This window comes from Cetorhinus maximus, chromosome 10 (genome assembly GCF_964194155.1).
Source record: "Cetorhinus maximus chromosome 10, sCetMax3.hap1.1, whole genome shotgun sequence".
Classification (NCBI taxonomy): Eukaryota; Metazoa; Chordata; class Chondrichthyes; order Lamniformes; family Cetorhinidae; genus Cetorhinus; species Cetorhinus maximus.
In genome coordinates this window covers 106,861,722-106,883,329 of record NC_135888.1, presented here as the reverse complement: position 1 = coordinate 106,883,329, position 21,608 = coordinate 106,861,722, and the positions used below count along the sequence as shown (strand labels likewise).

Below are 21,608 nucleotides of genomic sequence, written 5' to 3'. Positions count from 1 at the left end.
GAGTACATAACAACCCTTCTTCAGAGCAACAGAGAAGTAGAAATGTGATGAAATTTATATTGTTTTAAGGGGGGGTGTGGAGCAGGTGAAGCTGGATAGAAGGCTGGCAATAGGTGGGGGCAAAGGAGAGATTGACAAAGATGGCATGAACAAAAGGACAAGGGGATTGTTGATGGTGGTGGAAAGGGCAAAAAAAAAAGGTGCTGATAGTGGCAAAGATAAAGCAGAATGTGATAATAGTAGATCAAGGGTAAGCACTCAAACGAAAAACGTGAACAAGTAACAGGTGGCCCTTGTGGGGGCGGGGTGAGGGAAAAAGATTGAAAATAGGATAAAAAGGGGGATAAAACAATAAAACTAAAAGTGGATAAAAAATAAAAATGAATTTTGAAAAAAGGGACAACAAAGGGGCTTAACTGGAAGAACAGCACCACATCCTCCAATTAGGCACTTTACAGCCTTCCGGACTTAACATTGAGTTCAACAACTTCAGACCATGAACACACTATTTTCACCCCTTTTTATCCCTTATTTCAAAATTCATTTTTATTTCTTATCCACTTTTAAATTTTTATTCCATTTACGATCCCTTTATTCCCCCACAAACACCATCTGTTACTTGCTCATTTTTTTTTTTGAGTGCTTACCCTTGTTCTGCTGTTATCACATTCTGCTTTCTTACCTTGGCCACTATCAGCACCTTTTTTTTTTAGCCCTTACCACTACCATTAACACTCCTTTTGTTCATGACATCTTTGTCAATCTCTCCTCTGCCCCCAGCTATCACTGGCCTTCTATCCAGCTTTACCTGCTCCACCCCCCTTAAACAGTATAAATTTAAATCACATTTCTACTTTTCTGCAGCTCTGAATAATGGTCACACAGACTCAAATGTCAACTGTTTCACCACAAATGCTGTCAGACCTGCTTGAGCTTTTCCAGCATTTTCTATTTTTTTGTTTCAGATTTCCAGCATCTACAGTATTTTGCTTTTATCTTAAAAGAAACGTGCTGTTTTGATTTGATCAGCCAATCACTGGGACAAACAGCCCACGTACCTGACATCACATTAGCACTGAAATTCACACACGACATCGCTCAATTGTTTGGTTGGCAGAACATCTTTTTGGACTGACAGCATCCTGTTAGTGAAAAATACAACTCGTGTAGCCACTGCATAGTTACAGTGTGAAACGATTTCCTTAATTTCAATTTTTTTTATGATGCTTTGCCTTTCTAGGGTAATTCATAATAGGCAGAGTATGGAGTGTATTCCACTTGCAAAATTCAAAGCAAAATATCTATGCCTCGATGTGTTCCACAATTGGGCAGCATTTGCTGAACAATCCTGAGTGTGCTAATAGCTACACTAACAACCAATTTAAGATGATCAGTCCAGCTCCTAACGTGGTTCATTTATACTCGCTAGAAGCGATATACATTCAAACGTAGAACCAGTTCTCTGAAAATAAAGTGCAAAGCTTGAACATGTTCCTTTTTTAAAAAATTACACAGGAGTTTGGGGAGCCTGTAGTTCCCCGTTGGTTTCTACATGGTAATGCCTTGGCCAATCAGAGTCAACTTGCCAACCAATTGACACCCTTTTTTCCTGTGGTATAAATTGTTGTGATTGTTTAAAATTAGCATTCTTGCGTTTGTCCTGATGAGTGCAAGACAAAAAGCTTCAGCGATGTCTCTCTTTTCAGCAATATTCTCAGAATTGATAAAATCAAAACAAATTATTTCCATTGCTTAGATAGATAAGAGGAGAGCTTTCCCACACAAAAAAAATACCTGGAAAAACTCAGCAGGTCTGGCAGCATCAGCGGAGAAGAACAAAGTTGGCGTTTCGAGTCCTCATGACCCTTCAACAGAACTAAGTAAAAATAGGAGAGGGGTGAAATATAAGCTGGTTTAAGGTGGAGGGGGGTGGGGGGAGAGAAGTGGGGGGGGAGGTGGTTGTAGGGACAAGCAAGCAGTGATAGGAGCAGATAATCAAAAGATGTCACAGACAAAGGAACAAAGAGGTGTTGAAGGTGGTGATATCTAAAAGAATGTGCTAATTGAGAATGGATGGCAGGACACGCAAGGTACAGATAGCTGTAGTGGGGATGGGGTGAAATAAGACTAAAAGGGAATAAAAGGTATAGATTTAAAAATGGAAATAGGTGGGAAAAGAAAAATCTATATAAATTATTGGGAAAAAAAAGGGAGGGGGAAGAAACGGAAAGGGGGTGGGGATGGAGGAGAGAGTTCAAGATCTAAAGTTGTTGAACTCAATATTCAGTCCGGAAGGCTGTAAAGTGCCTAGTCGGAAGATGAGGTGCTGTTCCTCCAGTTTGCGTTGAGCTTCACTGGAACAATACAGCAAGCCAAGAACAGACATGTGGGCAAGAGAGCAGGGTGGAGTGTTAAAATGGCAAGCGACAGGGAGGTCTGGGTCATTCTTGCGGACAGACCAAAGGTGTTCTGCAAAGCGGTCGCTCAGTCTGGGTTTGGTCTCTCCAATGTAGAGGAGACCGCATTGGGAGCAATGAATGCAGTAAACTAAGTTGGGGGAAATGCAAGTGAAATGCTGCTTCACTTGAAAGGAGTGTTTGGGCCCTTGGACGGTGAGGAGAGAGGAAGTGAAGGGGCAGGTGTTGCATATTTTGCGTATGCATGGGGAGGTGCTGTAGGGGGGTTGATGAGTAGGGGGTGATGGAGGAGTGGACCAAGGTGTCATGGAGGGAACGATCCCTACAGAATGCCGCCAGGGGGGGTGAAGGGAAGATGTGTTTGGTGGTGGCATCATGCTGGAGTTGGCGGAAATGGCGGAGGATGATCCTTTGAATGCGGAGGCTGGTGGGGTGATAAGTGAGGACAAGGGGGACCCTATCATGTTTCTGGGAGGGAGCAGCAGTTTTTTGTTGATATATGAGAGCTTTCCCACCCCAAGTCATGTAATGAATTGTTTTAAGACTGGAAACAAAAAACCTCTGGTGAATCTTGAAATCCTGGTCTGGCATAACCCCCTCTAATGTATTGATTGCAGACAATGTGTTCATATCTGTTTCTATCCAGTGTTGTGTATTTGCTCTACCCACAGAACTTTTCAAGACAAAGGAAGTTTTAGTAGCTACAGTGACTCCAATTTTAAAAAGTCTCAGTTTATTGGTCTAGCTACAGTTTCACATGAACAAATACAACATAGAATGACTTGTAAAATAGTGCTGGGCATAGTTGTGTGTTATAATACAGATATAGGATACACTCCTGTACTTTTTTTTCTGCTCTTCCTGTACTACAAATCATACCCAGCCAAGCAGTTGGTCAGTTTGTTCTCTGTGTCTACTGGGAGGTGCAGTAGTTCAGCCCATACATACCTGTCGAGAAGCTCCATACAGTTGAGATACTATCTAGTACAGAGCATCACAGGCATGATTCCAGGTGCCGCTGTAGCCATATGTTAGGTGCCACATGCCACGTCCAGCATTGATGAATGAAATTTAAAAATAAGCTTTTTTTTTTACAGATGCTAAATCCCTTTAATTTCTCTGTTAATTATGCTCTGAGCTGACCATTAGCAAGTTAACAATAGCAGTCTAGTATCAATATTCTTGCTGTATTTTCTTTCCTTCCTCCCTTTGTGAGGCAGCCTTTGGCCTCAATTTAGAAATAGATGAGGGAAAAGGTGCTAAACCTATACCCAACTGCTCTATAGTTTCATGTGTTGATGCTCCAATAATTTGCTCCAAATATATCTTTTTGATTCCCCATTGACTTTATTGGTTAAAAACATCACATGGTGCAACACTAAACCATATAACCAGATTGTACTGAGTTAGTTATTCTTAGCCAGGCAGCAGTATGGGTTTACAATTTGCATCAGTGCCTCAGGGCTGAGTGAAAATAAATCAGCTGGGATTCCTTCTGATTCATACAGTGACCCATGCTGGAAAGTGCAGCTATGGAAATGCTAGGTACAGAAAGGAGGGGTCCAGCTATGATGTCCACCACAGTCAAATAGTTTGTTGGCATGCACTCTCATAGTAGGCACGTGGAAATGGCTACTTGAATAAATTGCCAGATGATGCTTAGTGCCTGTGAAAATGCCCCAACAAAATTCAGTATCTTGATGGGGAGAAAGCTGGGGGAAAATAAAAACGGTTCATTTCTGTATATTTATCGGTTTGTTAGGTAAGGGCATCAAGGGATATGCAGAAAAGGTTGCTAAGTGAAGTTAAGGTTTAAAAATAATTTTGTATTTATATAGTGTCATTCACTGTCTCACAACATCTCAAAAGACAGCCAATGAATTAATTTGAAGGACTGTCACTGTTGAGATATAGGAGGCAAGGTACCATGATGTAATAGAAGGCAGAACAGGCTCAAAGAAATGAATGATTTACTCCTGCTCCTAACTACTTTCTTTTCAATAATACTCCTCATCCCAAATCTTAGTTGGCCACAAGAAACATTTCACTGAGAAGCAGAGTCCACAGAATCCGAGTGTCATGAAACACTGGATGGCAGCATAGTGCTACAACCATACGAAACCCAGATTTGACTTTTCCATGCCACTGAACTCCCCAGTCAGACTGCCACAGGGGCTGAGGAATTATCTTGTAGGGATGGGAGGGAAAATCAGATATGCCAAGTATCTTCTGGGCTGCTCTTGTACCTTGGCCTAGAGGTTCTTGGAGCGAGCTGGGTGGCCCACCTTCTTCAGCTGTACTACCTGGTTTGATTCAGGGAGAACAATAAAAACATAATTAAGTTGAATATTCTCACTGGAGAATACATTTCCCCTAAAGAATAACTCCTAACTTTCATTACATTGGAAAACTGAATGGAGCACATCCCAGCAGCCTATGACTTTAGAATAATAAAAGCAAGCATGATCTATCAGCTATTGGTTGAGAAAAATACAGCAGAGGTTTTTTTCAGGTTTTAGAATATTTGTACTTAAACATTGATTGCATAATTATAGAAACTAGCTGGAAGAATTTACTCAGCACAGCAACCCAACAGAGTTAGTAGGAATTTACTGAGCCCAACAAGAGCTGGCATCATTACACACATGCAAGACACGGCTGGGAAGTGTTACAGAATTTGGTAACACAAGGCTGGAATCATTTTAGGTTGTCACTCATGGAAAATGGCTGGGAAGTTAATATGTCCCAAATGAATAAAGGACCTGGATTGACATTAGTAAAGATACAATTATTCATAGAGTTCTTATTGGGAGGAGTTAGTGGATAGGATAATACAAGCAAGGCATGTTAGCATCGCTGATATTCAAATTTTGGCTTTACTGGCTCATTTGGAAAGCCAGAGTGAAAACAACACTTGAGGGCTTTGACAATGAGATATATTTTTTATAAAGTAATAAATTTCATTTAAATGTTAAATGGAATATAGGATTAGGTTAGAATTTGCTTCAATCATAAAATATTTAAACTAAAAATGAAAAAGATAAGAAATATGGCGATAGGGTAAACAGTTGTGATTGAGAGAACTGATGCATTCAGAAACCGGTAGGCTAAAAATCAAATACCTGGCATTAGAAGCATAATACTATTTATAAAACTTTTACGCTAATTTAAAACAAAACAAGAGAAATGAGATACCAGGGCTTGAAGAATATGTACAGAAAGAGCCAAAGTCTGAGTTGCATACAACAGGAAAAGCAAATTGGTACAGAGGTAGCATTGTCAATGAAGAGGACCGATTGATAAAGGGATTATAAAAGTCAGCTTGGGTAGAATCTGTGATACAACAGAAATAAGCCAATATAGTAATAGACAACTGTCAGGATAAAAGGTAAGGAGTAATCTGGCCATGTCATCATGCTAATGAACTAAAACAAAATCAACCAGATTACTCAGGCAGAACCTACCCTTAACAAATCCTTACTATGATCAGCTGATACTTTCCACCTGCTCAGTCATGGTTTCCAAGATTCCAGCAATTCCCCCACAATTGATGTTCAGAGTACAGGCCTTTATTTAACTGGTTCCTCCCTCCTTAAATATTGGAAACACATTTGTACTTTTCCAATCCAAGGCAGTTGCTGAATCTAGAAAGCTTTGGACAACAATGACTAATGCATTTGCAATTTCCTTTATTTCTTTTAATAGCTTGAGGAGGATACCATTAGGTCCTGGAGATTTATCTCATTATTTGCTCTGTTACCGAACTTGTACTGATATTGAATCTGCAAATTCCTCCCCCTCATTATTTTAGATTCCCTGGTGCTACTGCTGGCTTATCCTTTTCCTCCACTACGAAAACATTCACTTCCGTAAGCATGCCTGTTGCACGCCATCGTGCAGGCAATGTTGCAGGATACACTGGGCTGGGTAAGGCCATTTATTCAAGGGTCAACCAATACCAGCCAGGCAGTCTTTACAGTGCATAAAGTCACGGAAGAAAATTATAAGCATGAGTGGCAGGTTTTCATGCAACCCAGGATATGCTGAGACACAGGTGGCTCAGTCAGCTATTCCATATGCTGTGGGAACATTTCTCATGAGCGAGGCATTGGCTGCACAGTTGGGAAACCTATCTGATGGTGGGTGGGAGACTGAAGTGACGAATAGGGTTTCAGTTTCATCATTGATATGTGGAATCATGAAATCTATATTTATTTGAACTGACTAGTTATTTAATTTTTGTTACAGCCAGTCTGCTTTCCTCAGACTGTAAATAATGCAAGTGGTGGTCTGCTATGCAAATACATTTTGATTGCAAAGGAATGAGAAGTCATTTACCAGTTGTTGATTAGCTCCTAAAATCTATCAAATTAAGATAAAATCCTTGTTGTTAGGAACTAGAGTTAGCTTTAAGTAAGTTACATTTGTATTGGTGGGTGTTAGGAATAAGCTATCGCTTTAAGTTTAAGTTTTAGCTTTAAGTTATTTTTTATATTTGTCTGTTGAGAAAGGTGAATCCTGGGTTTGGTTTCATTTTTGAGATTCTGTGAAATGCAGCCAAGAGTCTAGGCTTTGTTTGTGTAACTAATTTAATGAGGAATTATGACCCTTGAAGTGGAGAACTGTGTCTCAAAGGGCGGGTCAGTGGTTTAGGGAAGTTAAAACAAAGTAGGAAATATTGTGCTGTTGCCTAGCAATGGGAGACCTACAGGGAGAAACAAATGCAGTTTGAGTTCAGTTGGTCTGTGGATACTGCAGGGTGAGGAAGCCAGACAGGAGAAGGAATTGCAGAGAGCAGATTTCCCAAAAGAACAGAAGAAAGTCTCAAAAACCAGAGAGTGGGGACAAAAGAAAGTCCCAAGAAGAGTTTAGTCAAGGAACAAGAACAGGAATCGAGAACAGGTCCTGTTCAGTGGAAGTGAAAACAAAGAGGAGAGGGAAATGCTCTGAAATAAAGAGAGAAAGCTGCATGAAGCAGACTCAAGGTAAAGTGGGCTTGCAAGAAGCCAGAAGATCCGAGGAGACAGCCAAAGGTTGGTGACTCGGTGCCGCAGGTCTGTAAAGCAGTGGTGTTCTGTTGGCACAGCTGACTATCTGGGAGAATGTGTGGAAGGCAAAGCTGAATGCACATGGTGATCCAGGGGAAAGGAACATCAGAAGGAGAGGTTGAAATCCTGGAGGTTGATCCTTGTTGAAGACGTCCAAGTGAAAGCGTTGTTTGGGAGAATATTCCAAGGCGAGTACTTCGAGCATTAAGATTGGGAACCCCCCAGGTGAAAGACAGTTTCCATGAGACTGATTGGCTCATGGTGTGATAAGCGTCGGGGGGAGTTGATGAAAGATTCATTGCATCTGCTTTGGGTGGCTGTCACTTGATCTTGGAGTGTGGTGTGTCCGACCACAGGTCACCTATTGGTTTACGTGGACTGTATACTTTCTGTGAACATTAGAATATAAGATAGGTTTTGTAACTTGTATGTATCAGTAAAGGTATGATTGTGGGTGAAGGAGTAGTGTAATATACTCCATCTCTTTCTTGTTTAATAAATGTTTTATTCTTTTGTTAAAGGTCCAGCAGCAGATTCCCATGACTCTGTTCAGTAGCCACCCTCCACATTTCAAAAAAAAAATGAAAGTTAGGATCTATCAAGCCAGGTTTCACTTAGGGGTCTGACTTGTCCAGTAGTAACATAGCTGGTATCATAACACTTGGGAACAATGCAATGGTCAGTTGTTTTACATTAAATTGATAAACCGATTGTCACCATGGATGGAATCTATTATTTTCCTATGGGAGAGTTTTCCAAGCCCACTGGTGTGCACAGAAAATATGGCGCAACCGATGCCGTGAAGGCAGGTCGTGATCATCTGCTCAGCCTCCCACCATCAGTCGGCGAGGAGCTAATTGTAATACATCAACATATAATTAAAAGGCCACCCGCGAGGCTCTTGTAACCACACCGTATTGTCTGTCCACGTCGACGGGAAAGCACACATATGTGTTTCACAACAGCACGCAGGTAACGTGCACTTGGCTGCCTGCACTTTGGGGGAACTGGGGTGAGTGTGCAGCAGCTTTCTCCACAGCTCGCTTGTTGTTTACAGGCCTCAAGGGCACTGGGGTCAACTGATGCCTGACCCCGGAGGCGACTGTTGAGCGGGGAGGTGGTGTCCAGGGGCCTGCTGGCCAACCTCGGAAGTGACTGCTGAGAGAGGAGGAGGGGTGTCTGGGGGCAAGTGCTGGCCAGCCTCGGAGGCAACCGTTGTTGGTGCGGAGGGGGAGGGCAGGGTGGGGTTGGGGTCAAGTGCTGCCTTGGAGCTGCATCCCGTGCACAGGCAATCGAGGTGGGGGGCAGGGTAAGCAAGGGAAGTGGCCGCATATTGGGTACACCTGTATAAACTGACTACGTCTCTGCAACTGAGACAGATCAGGCACAGCCACAGTGATATGACGGGGGTCGGGCTCCTAGCCTGCCCGCCCATAGAAGCAACGCAGAGGCACCACAGGGCCACCAAGCGCCCCATACCTTACCCTCTCCCCTTTCACCCCCCACCAGCACAGACTTCGAGTCTGCCATCACTTTATTGGACCACAGAGCAGTTGGACTGCACAAGTTGTACAATCTCCTCGCCAATGCTGACTATGTAGCAGTCACTGCTGGAGGTGCTCACAGCCCCTTGCAATCTCAACATCCTGGTTTGGACCAGTATCCCCCATGTCGTAGGTTGACAGGGCAGCCATGAAGTGCACTGATCTCTGGCCATCCAAGGGGTGACCAGCACTCTCCGGGAAGCATTAAGGGGCCATCACACATGGCCAGGAAAGGTGCTAAGTATACCCATGCCACATCTCTCTCTCCTTCATGCCACGTCAGGATCATGGATCCTGGTGAGCTAGCTGTATGCCTGATGGCCTACAGAGACTGTAGAAGACGGAGGAGAGAGCGACTGAGGCGCCTGGCCACACAAGGGCAGGAGCAACAACCTCATGAAGAAGGGTCAGCAGGGGCTCCCACACACGCTGCTCAGGAGTGATATTAAGCCATGGCTGCTTGGCGCCTAGCGACACCCAGGGTCTATAGACGCCGCCTGCCATTCCCGCAGATGACTGAGAACCAGTGCACCGATGACTGCGCATGTCTAGGGATCTGGTGGCTCACATCCGCCACTTACTGCAGGACTTGGCGCCAAGGGGACATGGAGGGCATCTACCGCCAGTGGCTGTGAAAGTGACCGTGGCACTCAATTTCTATGCCAGTGGCTCCTTTCAGGGTTCCACAGGTGACCTCTGTGGGATTTCACAATCCACCACCCACAAATGCATCCATGAGGTCACAGATGCCATCTTCTCCAAGGCACACAACTTTGTGTATCTTGCCCGGGACTGGGACAGCCAGGAAGCAAGGGCCATTGGATTCACCCTGATCTCGGGATTCCCATAGGTACAGGGTGCGATTGACAACATACATGAGGCGCTCAGGTCTCCGTCACTACGCTCGGAGGACTTCATCAACTGCAAGGGCTTCCACTCACTGAACGTGCAAGTTGGTATGCGACCAACAGAAACGCATCTTGCAGGTATGCACAGTTTCTAGGGATTGTGCATGACGTCTACATCCTGTGTTGCTCGCAGATCCCTGCAGTCTTCCAGTGTTCACAGAGGCTGCAGGGTTGACTCCTTGGGGACAAGGGGCAGTGGCTAATGACACCCATGCGGCGGCCTCAGACTGCAGCAGAGCGACGTTATAATGAGGCTCCTGCAACAGCTTGCAAATTGGTGGAGCAGACCATCAGGATGCTGAAGATACGGTTCCAGTACCTGGACCGGTCTAGTGGAGCCCTGCAATACAGTCCGCAGAGAGTGTCACGTATCATCATTGTCTGCTGCACCCTTTACAACCTGGTGCTGCAACAGGGAGAGGAGCTGGCTGAGGAGGAGATGGAGGAGCTGCACATCTCCTCCGATAAGGAGGACACCAACGGGGATGAGGGTGAGGGGGTCCTCGGTGGTGATGATGTTGGGGATGAGGCTCACGCACTGGCCAGATGAGGCAGGTGCACTCGGGAGACCCTCATAGCTGCCAGATTTGTGGTGGATGATGACGACATACAGTGAGGTGACCCCATAGATTCTCACATCGCAGTTGCGAAAGTTTGACTCCAGTCTGGCTTGTGGCAGCGCCAATACCCTCTGTGAGAACGGTCCTGTCATGGAGATGCAGTGGAGGCCCTAATAGTCGCTCGATCGCAGGAGGATGATGACGACATGCAGTGAGGACACTCCGTCGATCTTCACATAGCCTCTGAGAATGTCTGACTCCTGTCTGGCCGAGGGCAGCTCGCTTGCGCACCATGATCAGGGCCATCTCAGAGACGAAGCCATGAAACTTTAGACGCATCTGATGCTGTGTCCGCCTTCTGCATCTCAGCCCTTTAGGTGCTGGCGCAGAGAATCACTGGTCATAGATGCTGGTGTGATGGGGCCTCGCCCATCTTAAAGGTGCTGAGAGCACAAAGAGAGAATGAGAGAACTCTGTGGCACCTGCCCACTACATTCTGGCAGCAACAACAAGCACTGCTGAGGTGCAGGCATCAGTAATGTTTCCAGGGAGTGAGGCTAGAAAACCACTGTGGTCTGAAGGCTGCACAGAGCACAGGGAAGAAGCCCTGGACTGAGACACCTGCCTTTTATTTTGTGCAGAAAGGTTTCACATCTGAGTGACAAGAACACTGATCATCAGAACAAGGAGCCACAGGTAGGGTGACATTTTTAGGAGTTTATTGACAACAGCGAACAGTACGTACAAGTGATCAACACCCATAGCCAGGATATGCAACTACTTTTACCTAACTTTCCTAACCCTGCAGCTACGTCTTGGTGCTCCCTGGACATCCACAGCAGAGGTGGAGGCAGCCTGCTAACTGCTACGCTCTGTCTGATGACTTTGATAGGCTGAGATTTTGAGGGCCCTGGCCTGCTTTCGGGGTCCTGCTGTCTGGCAGTCGCACCCTCCTCGGCCTCTGAAGCTGGAGCTGCAGAGGTCACAGGAAGATGGGATTTGGATAGGTGGGTCACTCCCAGAGTCACCTGGGTGGATGGCCCCAGAGTGTGCACCTGCTGATTTTCCTCACCATGGGTGCCCGAGGGCCCCTGTGGATGTGTGATGCATTTGTGAGCATGAGAATTGGGAGTGATGAAAAGAGTGACTTACCCTGGCGGAATGGGGGAAATAAGACCATAAGACATAGGAGCAGAAGTAGGCCATTTGGCCCATCGAGTCTGCTCCACCATTTAATGAGATCATGGCTGATCTGATAATCCTCACTTTCACTTTCCTGCCTTTCCCCCATGACCCTTGATTCCCTCACTGATTAAAAACGTCTATCTCAGCCTTGAATTTACTTAACCTCTACAGCCCTCTGTGGTAAAAAAATTCCACACATTCACTACTCTCTGAGAAAATAAATTCCTCCTCAACTCTGTTTTAAATGGGCGCCCCCTTACTCTGAGATTATGCCCTCTGATCCTAGACTGTCCCACAAGGGGAAACAACCTCTCAGCATCTACCCAGTCAAGCTCCCTAAGAATCTTATATGTTTCAATAATGTTGTCTCTCATTCTTCTAAACTCCAATGAGTACAGGCCCAACCTACTCAACCTCTCCTCATAAGAAAATCCCTCCATACCTGGGATCAACCTAGTGAACCTCCAATGCCAGTGCATCCTTCCTTATATAAGGGGAACAAAACTGTTCACAGTATTCTGGGTGTGGCCTAACTAGTGCCTTATATAGTTTTAGCAAGACTTCCCTATTTTTATACTCCATTCCCTTTGAAGTAAAGGCCAATATTCCATTTGCCTTACCTATTAACTGCTGAACTTGTATGCTAGCTTTTTGGGATTTGTGCACCAGGACCCCCAAATCCCTCTGCGCTGCAGCTTTCTTCAGTCTTTCTCCATTTAAATAATATTCAGCTCCTCTATTCTTCCTGCCAAAGTGCATAACCTCACATTTTCCCACATTATATTCCATCTGCAACATTTTTGCCCTTTCACCGAACCTGTCTATATCCCTCTGTAGACTCTTTGTATCATCCTCACCACTTGCCTTCCCATCTATTTTTATGTCATCCACAAACTTGGCGATAGTACATTCATTTCCCTCATCCAAGTTATTAATATATATGGTAAATAATTGTGGCCCCAGCATTGATCTCTATGGCACTCCACTACTTACAGGTTGCCATCCTGAAAATGCCTCCTGTATCCCAACTCTCTGTCTTCTATTAGTTAGCCAGCCCTCTATCCATGCTAATATACTACCCCCAACACCATGGGCTCTTGTCTTATTAAGTAGCCTTATGTGTGGTACCTTATCGAACGCCTTTTGGAAATCCAAATATATTACAACCACTGATTCCCCTTTATCTATCCTACTTGTTACCTCCTCAAAGAATTCTAATAAATTTGTCAGGCATGATTTCCCCTTCATGAAGCCATGCTGACTCTGCTTGATTATATTATGCATTTCTAAATGTTCTGCTTTTACATCCTTTATAATAGACTCCAACATTTTCCCAATGACACATGTTAAGCTAACTGGCCTATAGTTACCTGTTTATTGTCTCCCTCCCTTTTTGAATAAAGGTGTTACATTGGCAGTTTTCTCTGGGACTTTTCTGGACTTTTCCAGAATCTAAGGATTGCTCGAAGATTACTACCAGCGCATTCATTATCTCTGCAGCTATTTCCTTTAATATCCTAGGATGCAACCCATCAGGTCCAGGTGACTTATCGGCCTTTGGCCCCATTAGTTTCCCTAGTACTTTTTCTCTACTGATAGTTATTGTATTTATTTCCTCCCTCTTGCCCAATTTTGCCCCATGATTATTTAGTATTTTTGTATGCTATGTGTCTTCTACCGTGAAGACTGATGCAAAGTATTTATTCAACTCTTCTGCCATTTTCTGGTTCCCAATTATTTCCCCAGCCTCATTTTCTAAGGGGCCTATATTGACTTGGGCCTCTCTCTTCCTTTTTATATATTTAAAGAAGCTCTTACTGTCCATTTTTATATTAGTTGCTAGTTTACTCTCAAAGTTTATTTTCTCCTTCTATTTTTTTTTGGTTATCTTCTGTTGGTTTTTAAAACTTTCCCAATCCTCTGGCTTACCACTAATCTTTACCACAATATATGTTTTTTCTTTCACTTTGATACTATCCTTACTTCCTTGGTTAACCATGGTTGGTTTATTCCCTTCCTACAATCCTTCTTCCTCACTGGGATATATCTTTGTTGTGAGTCATGAGCTATTTTCTTAAACGTCTGCCATTGTTCATCAACCGTCTTTTCTGCTAAACTTCTTTCCCAGTCCACTCCAGCCAACTCTGCCCTCATTCCTTTGTAATTACCTTTATTTAAGTTTAGTGCAGTTGTTTCCAAACTAAGTTTCTCACTCTCAAACTGAATGCTAAATTCCACCATGTTATGGTCACTGTTTCCTAGGGTATCTTTTACTCTGAAATCATTTATTAAACCTGCCTCATTACAAGATCCAAAATAGCCTGATTGGACCCACAACACATTGTTCTAGGAAACTGTCCCGAATAAACTCTATGAATTCTCGCTCGTGGCTACTTCTGGCAATTTGATTTTCCCAATCTCTATGGAGATTAAAGTCATCCATGATTAATATACTGCCTTTTTTACATGTCCTCATTATTTCCTGATTTATTCTCTGTCCAAAAAGCATAGCTACTGATAGGGGCCCATAGACTACTCCCACCAGCATCTTCTTCCCCTTGTTATTTCTTACCTCCATCCATATGGATTCCACGTCTTCCAATCCAAGATCATTTCTTGCTATCATGCTTATTCCACCTCATACTAACAAAGCTACCCCCCCACCCTTTCCTTCCTGCCTGTCCTTTCGAAAAGTCACATACCCCTGAATATTTAGTTCCCAGCTTTGATCTTCTTGTAACCATGTCTCCGTAATGGCTATAAGCTCATACCCATTAACCTCTATTTGTGCCATTGATTTATTTTGTTCCGAATACTAAGTGCATTTAAGTAAAGAGCCATTAATTTTGCCTTTTTACAATCCCCCCCACCTTGACCCTATTTGCTGTTGTTTCTTTATGTTTGTACACACTGTTCCTTCCTGTCACACTCTGGGTATCATTACCTAAGTAGCTGCCCTGCAATGCCATATGCTTTTGCTTTGTAAGCCTACTTATCCCCTCTCCAGAAACCACCCCCACTTTGCGGCACTGGGTAGCTATCCCCCTCTGCAGGGCATTTGCGCTCACCACTGCCTCCCAACTCCCAAGCCGGGTTGGTGACATTGCTGCCCATCCTGCTGCTAGAGCAGCAGGCCTCCATGGCATCTAGTAGTCAGTGGCTCAGGGAACCCATCGTTGAAGTGGGTTGGGGGGATGCTGCATTCTTTTGTCCTTTGCTGGCCCTTTCTCCTGGGCAGCGGTGACGAGCTAGTGACGATGAGTGCTTTGCTGGCGGCTGCCTTTTAAAAATGGCAGCCAATGTGATGCAACAGCAGGGTGATGGCGGGCAGGCGAATAAGAGCCCACTCGCCATGGAAACGGCGTGTTTTGTGGGAGTGAATAAATAACAAGACGGGCTCGAGACAATACAGCATGGAAACCTGCCATTTTTGTCAGCGAGTAGGACTCCATTTTACCTGCCCGATACGGCACTTAGTGCAATTCTGCCCATCATCCCAGTTTGTAACTTTCTTCTGTTTTAAATCATAGTAGCTTTAGATAATTGTGATCTTTGAAAAAATATTATTTGCTACTGGTTGAATTTCAATGAAAAGGTACTGAGGTTTATCTCTGGGATCATGCTTCCATGCACTGGTTTTTCACATGCCACTATATACAAATGAATGGTGTTGGCATGCCTGTATTCCACAGGCCATCCAAATCCACATGAAAAGTGTCACTGTACAAACACTAGACTGGGTTTAGAGTTTGCAAAGTATCAAGTTTATTATTTTTTGCATCCAAGGATGGAGTACAAGTTAAATAGTGTAAAATAATAATCTGTATTGGCTTTGCTACAGATTATCTATTAATATATAGTTTATAGTCTAAACCACAGCCTGGTACTATAAACACTGTCACTTTCCAAAGTCTAGAAAAATCATAAGAGGGCTATTATATCTAGGTACCTAAATACAGTGATAAATCTCATGTTCAATACCTATGCTTGCTAAAGTAACCAAATATTGGGCATACTAAGGTAGACTCAACTTCAAGGGAAGTTAAGGCTCACTTACAAGTGATCTTTGATATTGAGCATAAGTAAATTGGGTAAAAGACCTCAACACTTGATGCAGATTTCACATTTGCTCCTGTTGGGTAAATAAGATATGTCCCCAAGTTCAGAGATCTTAGGTTCAAGTTGACAGAGCCAAGAAATGAGGTTCCCCATCTATGCATGGGGTACTGCTTGCATTTAATCTGTTAAAATTGCACACCTTACTTGTACAGAGCACTGGTAAACTTCACTCTCCTTACAGGGTTATCTGGCACTGAATGGGAAAAAACCCAGCTCTAGGAGATACATCTCTGCAGGATCCATGTGTAAGCTAGACTGGCTGCTCAATCAATAATACCCTTTCTTACTTATTATGCATTTATAAAGTTATTCAAACATTTGAAGTAATCAAATGAGCCGAATCCTGTGGAGTCAACAGTTTAAATTAAAGCATAAATTTCAAATCCAATAAAAAAAACAGAATTTGTTCGAGGTCAATTTATTGCATTCAACAATTATACAATTATGTTAATATCCTGTTCAGACTGTTACCTAACAAAAACAATGTAAAAATGTTAAAACAAACAGACGAAAGTAAATACTGTCTACATCAAAAAACATGGCTGTAGATCAAATTTATAACTATGGCAAGGTTAAGTGTACCACACAAATGCATTTTTATTTGTATTGGTTATAAAAGCTCAAAGATCTAATATGATCAAATCCTCCATTTGCAGATCATCCTTAATCTCAGTACACCGTTGCATTCTATAAATACAAGAGAATCAGTACCATGTAATAGATCAAGAGTGTTCAATTCTGCATTCAAACCTCTAGCTATTTGAAATCTTAGGCTTTATCACATCAAAAAAAAAAATGACACTGGATAACAAATACTCTGTTCTTGGTCAGAATACAAAGATATATCAGGCATTTCACACATCAGAGGAACCCAACTGGTGCATCTTTAAACTAGCGTTTTCACTATCAAACTACCTCCCACCCTAAAAAATATATATCCAAACATGTACTTGGCCACAACACTGAGGAAATGGAAATCCAGTGTAGCTCACAAAGTCTGTTTGCTCCTTCATGCTAAGGAGTCAATTTCAGCTACAAATTTTAATTGGGACAGCAAGATCATAAATAGGTCTTTGCACCCTTTTTGAAAACCAAACAGCATCAGATAACCAAGTTAATTGTGAAATGCTGCTGAAACTGCACCTTTTCCAAATGTACTGTTTGCTTCAAGCAGTTTAAAAAAAACACTTATTTCTCCTCCTGTAATATCTGCAAAAAGCAGCATCATGTAATTACCAGTTATTTAATTTTGGTGCAGGAATAGAGAGTAGCTTGGTCATCGATTTAGCTGATGCATTAGAGTAGCAAACATTTGATGCCAATTCTGAAAATCATTTAAAATGTTGAGCCATGACTGATGATACTCTGCAATGTTCCTGCCACTCCTTAACCAGTTCTATCCCCAATTCCCATTTACAACTGTTATGAGAACTACAAAATTCTATAATCTTTATGGTTAACAATATAACCAGATAAATAAAATCTTGTCATAGATTCAAATTAGACATCTGCAATGTATTTGATTGTTTGTTGCATCAGGGACTAAAGACCCAGCACACTCAGTCCGTCGTCTTTGCAACTCCCAGAAAACTTACAGAAGAAACTGCAGTTCTGTGAAAAGACCTCTGTCCTGGTATACTCTTTTACTGTCTCTGAAAGAGAAAAAAAGATATGCATTTATATTGTGGTTTTCATGACCATCAGACATCTCAAAGCACTTTACAGCCAGTGAATTGCTTTTGAACTGCAGTCACTTTTGGAGTGGATAAAACATGGCAGCCAATTTGGGCACAGCAAACACCCACTGACAGCAATGTAATAATGACCAGAAGATTTTTATGATGTTGATTGAGGAATATTGGTTAGGACACCGGTAATAACTCCTTTCTTCCCTTCAAAATAGTGCCACGGGATCTTTTACATCCAACTGATCAGGCAGATGGAGCCTCGGTTCAACATCTCATCCAAAAAACAGCACCTCCAAAAGTGCAGTGTTCCCCTCAGTACTGCACTGGGGAGCCAGCCTTCATTTTTGTATTCAAGCCCGAAGAACAATATTTTAGATTTACTAACATAAAACAATTTATTCTTTCCCCCATCTAGTCCACTCATGCAGGTGTAAAATGTCATAAAGTTTCATGTGGTAACGTTGTCACCTTGCATTATCATTCACCACCGCACTTCTCAACAGAGATGATTTAACACCCTTGATATATTTGTTCTCCATTCACTTTAAAATCCACTAAATATTAAAAACCTGATCAGCATCTCATGACTTTGAATCCCTCAGAGCTTTATCATAGCTTAATGATGGAATAGAGTTCACGCTATTTTTTCATTCCTGCAGCCTGTAAAACTTTCCAACTTATCTGATGTGAAAATGTTAAAACAGACAGAAGTAAGTATTGTCTATGCCAAAAAACAATGGCCATAGATGATCTAAATTGCAATTATGACAAGGTAAAGTGTATCACACAAGTGTATTTTTACTCATATTGGTTAAAAAGCACACATATCTAATCCTCCATTTGCAGATCAGCCTTAATCACACAGTACATCGTTAATTTCTGTTGCATTCTAATAGAATCAGTACTGATACTTTCAGTCACAAGGGTATTTACTTCTGCATACAAACCTCTAGATATTTGACTTTGTGATAATGTGGCTTTCTCACATTAAAAAAATGACACCAGACAACAAATACTCTGTATTCTGGCCAAGAACAGAGATATACCAGATGTTTAACACAGGAGGAACCCAACTGGTGCATCTTTAAACTAGTGTTTTCACTATCAAACTACCCCCACCCTAAAAAATATATATCCAAACATTTACTTTGGCAACAACACAGTGATGAAATGGAAATCCAGCATAGCTCAGGAAATAACACAAAGTCTGTTTGCCCCTTCATGCTAAGGACTCAATTTCACCTACAAACTATGATTTGGGACAGCAAGATCATAAATAGGTCTTTGGACCCTTTTTAAAAACCAAACAGCATCAGGTAAGTGAGTTAATTGTGAAATGCTGCTGAAACTAATTCCATTAAAATACACTTTTTCACAATGTAATCTTACATTGGAAAGATGTAAAGTTCTACAGGCTGTGGGAATAAAAAAAGGCATGAAATCCATCCCATTATTGAGATGCGACAGCAAAGCTCTGATGGACTAAAAAGGTCATGAGATGCTAATTAGATTTTTAATATTGAGTGAATCTTTGTAAAGTGAAGAGAACACAAATATATTGGGAGTGTTAATACTATCTCTGTTGAGACTGCCCATGATTTGAAATGTCTAATTCAGATAACACAGTTGAGTTTCTGAGGGTGAGCTCTAGACTTCTCAATGGCATACATTTACAAAGCTTTCAAAACAAAAAAAAACTTGCTCTAAAACTTAGGGAGAAACACATGATGTGCAACCCCCTAATTCTCTCTCTACCCCACTTTGCTATACTAAGCTCTTTATCACAATCCTGTACGACGTGGAAATAATCATGCGCCAAATAATTCTCCATAGCTGTAGCCAAATTAAAACATCAAGACTGTGGCAAAAACAAGAGATGAGATTTAAAAGAACAATCCGTATTTATATAGTGCCTCTAACGTAGCAAAACACCTCAAGGTGCTTCACAGGAACGTTATCAAATAAAATTTGATGCCAAGTCACATAATGAGATTCCAGCTGAAGACCAAAACCTTGGTCAAATAGATAGGTTTCAAGGAGCATCTTAAAGAGATAAAAAAGCTTCCTTACATCAATCCACTAATTCCTGCAAGTCAAAGAAATGCTCAGCATTCATTATTTTAAAAAAGGGGTCAAAATTGTTTAGTTGTAAAACAACTAATAACACTATAGTGAGGCTCACTTATATCCCAGTGCCATTTTCAGCACAGTGACAGGAATATGGATGCAGAAACAGCACTTAAAATTTGGCCGCCAAAGTGGCAGAATGCAGAATCAGCTACCCCACTAAAATTCTGACCTTAGGCGTAGCATTAAAACAACCAGTTCACAACAGCATCTGCAGAGGTTGATCACTGTCGCTGGGTGTAGTGGAAAAATAGGAGAGTTTATTTTAAAAATTGTTGGCTGCGCATGTGACTGGAGAATACAGAAGAGAGAAATGGAAGGTGCTGTTCTTTTGCAGCTACTGGAACAAAGGAAGCTGAGGGGATATTTAATTGTGGTGTATAAAATTATGAGGGACCTAGATAGAGTGGCTAGTAAGGAATTATTTTTGTTAACAGCGAGGTCAAGAACCAGAAGGCATAAATTCAAAGTAATTGGCAGAAGGAACGGGGAAATTGAGGAGAAATGTTTTCATCCAGAGGATGATGGGTGTCCAGAACTCTCTGCCTGTAAGGGCGGTAGAGGCAGTAACCTTTGTCACATTTCAAAAAACCTAACATACACCTTAAGTACCATAACCTACATGGCTCCAGACCAAAATCTGGAAAATGAGATTAGACCAGATAGCAATTTTTCAGCTGGCAAGGACAGGGTGGGCTGCATGGCCTCCTTCCGTGCTGTAAATCTATGTCCTTGTTGTACAGTACCTGTTTCATTATCTCATCTCTTGTAGTGAAATGTGGTGCATCTTCAACATCAATTTCTTCAGCCATTTTCAAAACCTTCTGTGTAAGTTGCTCACTGTAACTAAAAACAACACAAGTTACGGTACACCGCAGGAGGTCATTCTGAGAATTTTTTTTAAAAAGCGGAACTATATTCTTCTGAACTCCCACCCCCAGTTTTACAAATATTTATGAAAATACATATATGAGCCATTTATTGTTGGCTTGTGGCTTGTTTAAAGCCGGGGTTTGGTGGGACGGGCAAGAAACACCCTGAAACCAACAGAGTGGGGGACTTCGTGATGTGCTCCCCTTGAATCTATGCTTCAGCGATACTGTGAACGAGGGGGCATTGGGTCGAGCACCGAGTTGTTTGGGCCCTCCAAGTGAATAACCCCGAGTTAATGCTGGGGAAGAGGCCGCTCTCCTAGACCAGCAGCCGGCCACGCTGTACAGCCAATCTCAGCAAGGCCTCTGGAGGGATCCAGGCGGACTCGCTGCCACACAGAGATTCCCCGAGGACTCGCTGCCACACAGAGATTCCCCGAGAGTCGGTGCTGACCCCGGGGAGTCAGTCAGCATTGGGCCGCAGAGGCTGAGTGAAGCCCCGGCCCCGGCCCCGGCCCCGGCCGGCCACCCTCCCCCCCGCAGCCCACTCACCGACAGCCCATGAAGATGTGGTTGGCCCAGACCATGGAGAGCGCGACCAGGTCATCCATGCGATCCCGCGGGTAGTCGTTCAGGTTGCGGATCAGAAAGCTCTTGCGCGCCGTCCAGTGTTTATCGCTTTCGGACAGGCCCCGGAGCTGCTCCAGGCTGCAGTCCGCCAACTCCCGGTTCCGCTTGAGGAAATCATCCAGGCTGCAGTCCTCCATCTTCCCGGCAGACCCCGCGGCTCCCGGCATGCCCCGCGAGAAAGCTGCGGGCCTCTGGGGAGCCAGGAGCCGGCCGCCCTCTCGGCCTATGGGAAATCTCTACCGTCCCTTCAGCAGGCACCTTGTGCATCATCCGCACAAGGTAAATGTTCGCTGTTCACAGAGCAGGCTTTCCACCTCATTCATATTTATCAACGTTTCAATCAAATTCACTCACATTTATATATATATATATATACATACATTTATGTTACTAATGAGAAAGAACATGCATTTATTTTTGCAAACCTTCCCAAAGTGCTTCATAGGAAATCATGTAATTTTGTGGGTAAATATTTTAGCCAGTTGGCATTTGCAAGGTCCCCAAACATCG

At 42.9% G+C, this 21,608-nt stretch overlaps 1 protein-coding gene across 2 annotated transcripts; it reads right to left on the bottom strand.

The window, feature by feature from the left end:
• Window positions 1–16,183: 16,183 nt before the first annotated feature.
• cdkn2aipnl (CDKN2A interacting protein N-terminal like) lies at window positions 16,184–21,366 on the bottom strand. Of its 2 annotated transcripts, none has more exons than XM_078550949.1 (3): window positions 21,021–21,366; window positions 20,343–20,442; window positions 16,184–17,433 (listed from the first exon to the last, which is right to left on the bottom strand). In XM_078550949.1, the coding sequence occupies exons 1-3, from the start codon at window positions 21,263–21,265 to the stop codon at window positions 17,425–17,427; spliced, it is 354 nt and encodes a 117-aa protein (XP_078407075.1). In that variant the 5' UTR covers window positions 21,266–21,366; the 3' UTR covers window positions 16,184–17,424. The 2 variants fall into 2 exon arrangements, with proteins under 2 accessions (XP_078407075.1, XP_078407076.1); XM_078550950.1 differs by having other exon boundaries at window positions 20,343–20,436; window positions 21,021–21,284.
• Window positions 21,367–21,608: the final 242 nt, after the last annotated feature.

What these genes read in the sequence shown, in the direction of transcription:
- cdkn2aipnl (XM_078550949.1), bottom strand. Translation starts at nt 21,265, where the DNA reads ATGCCGGGAGCCGCGGGGTCTGCCGGGAAGATGGAGGACTGCAGCCTG. An exon ending in CACATCTTCATGGGCTGTCG is followed by an intron (nt 20,443 to 21,020) that starts GTGAGTGGGCTG and finishes TGTTGTTTTTAG; the next exon opens with TTACAGTGAGCAACTTACAC.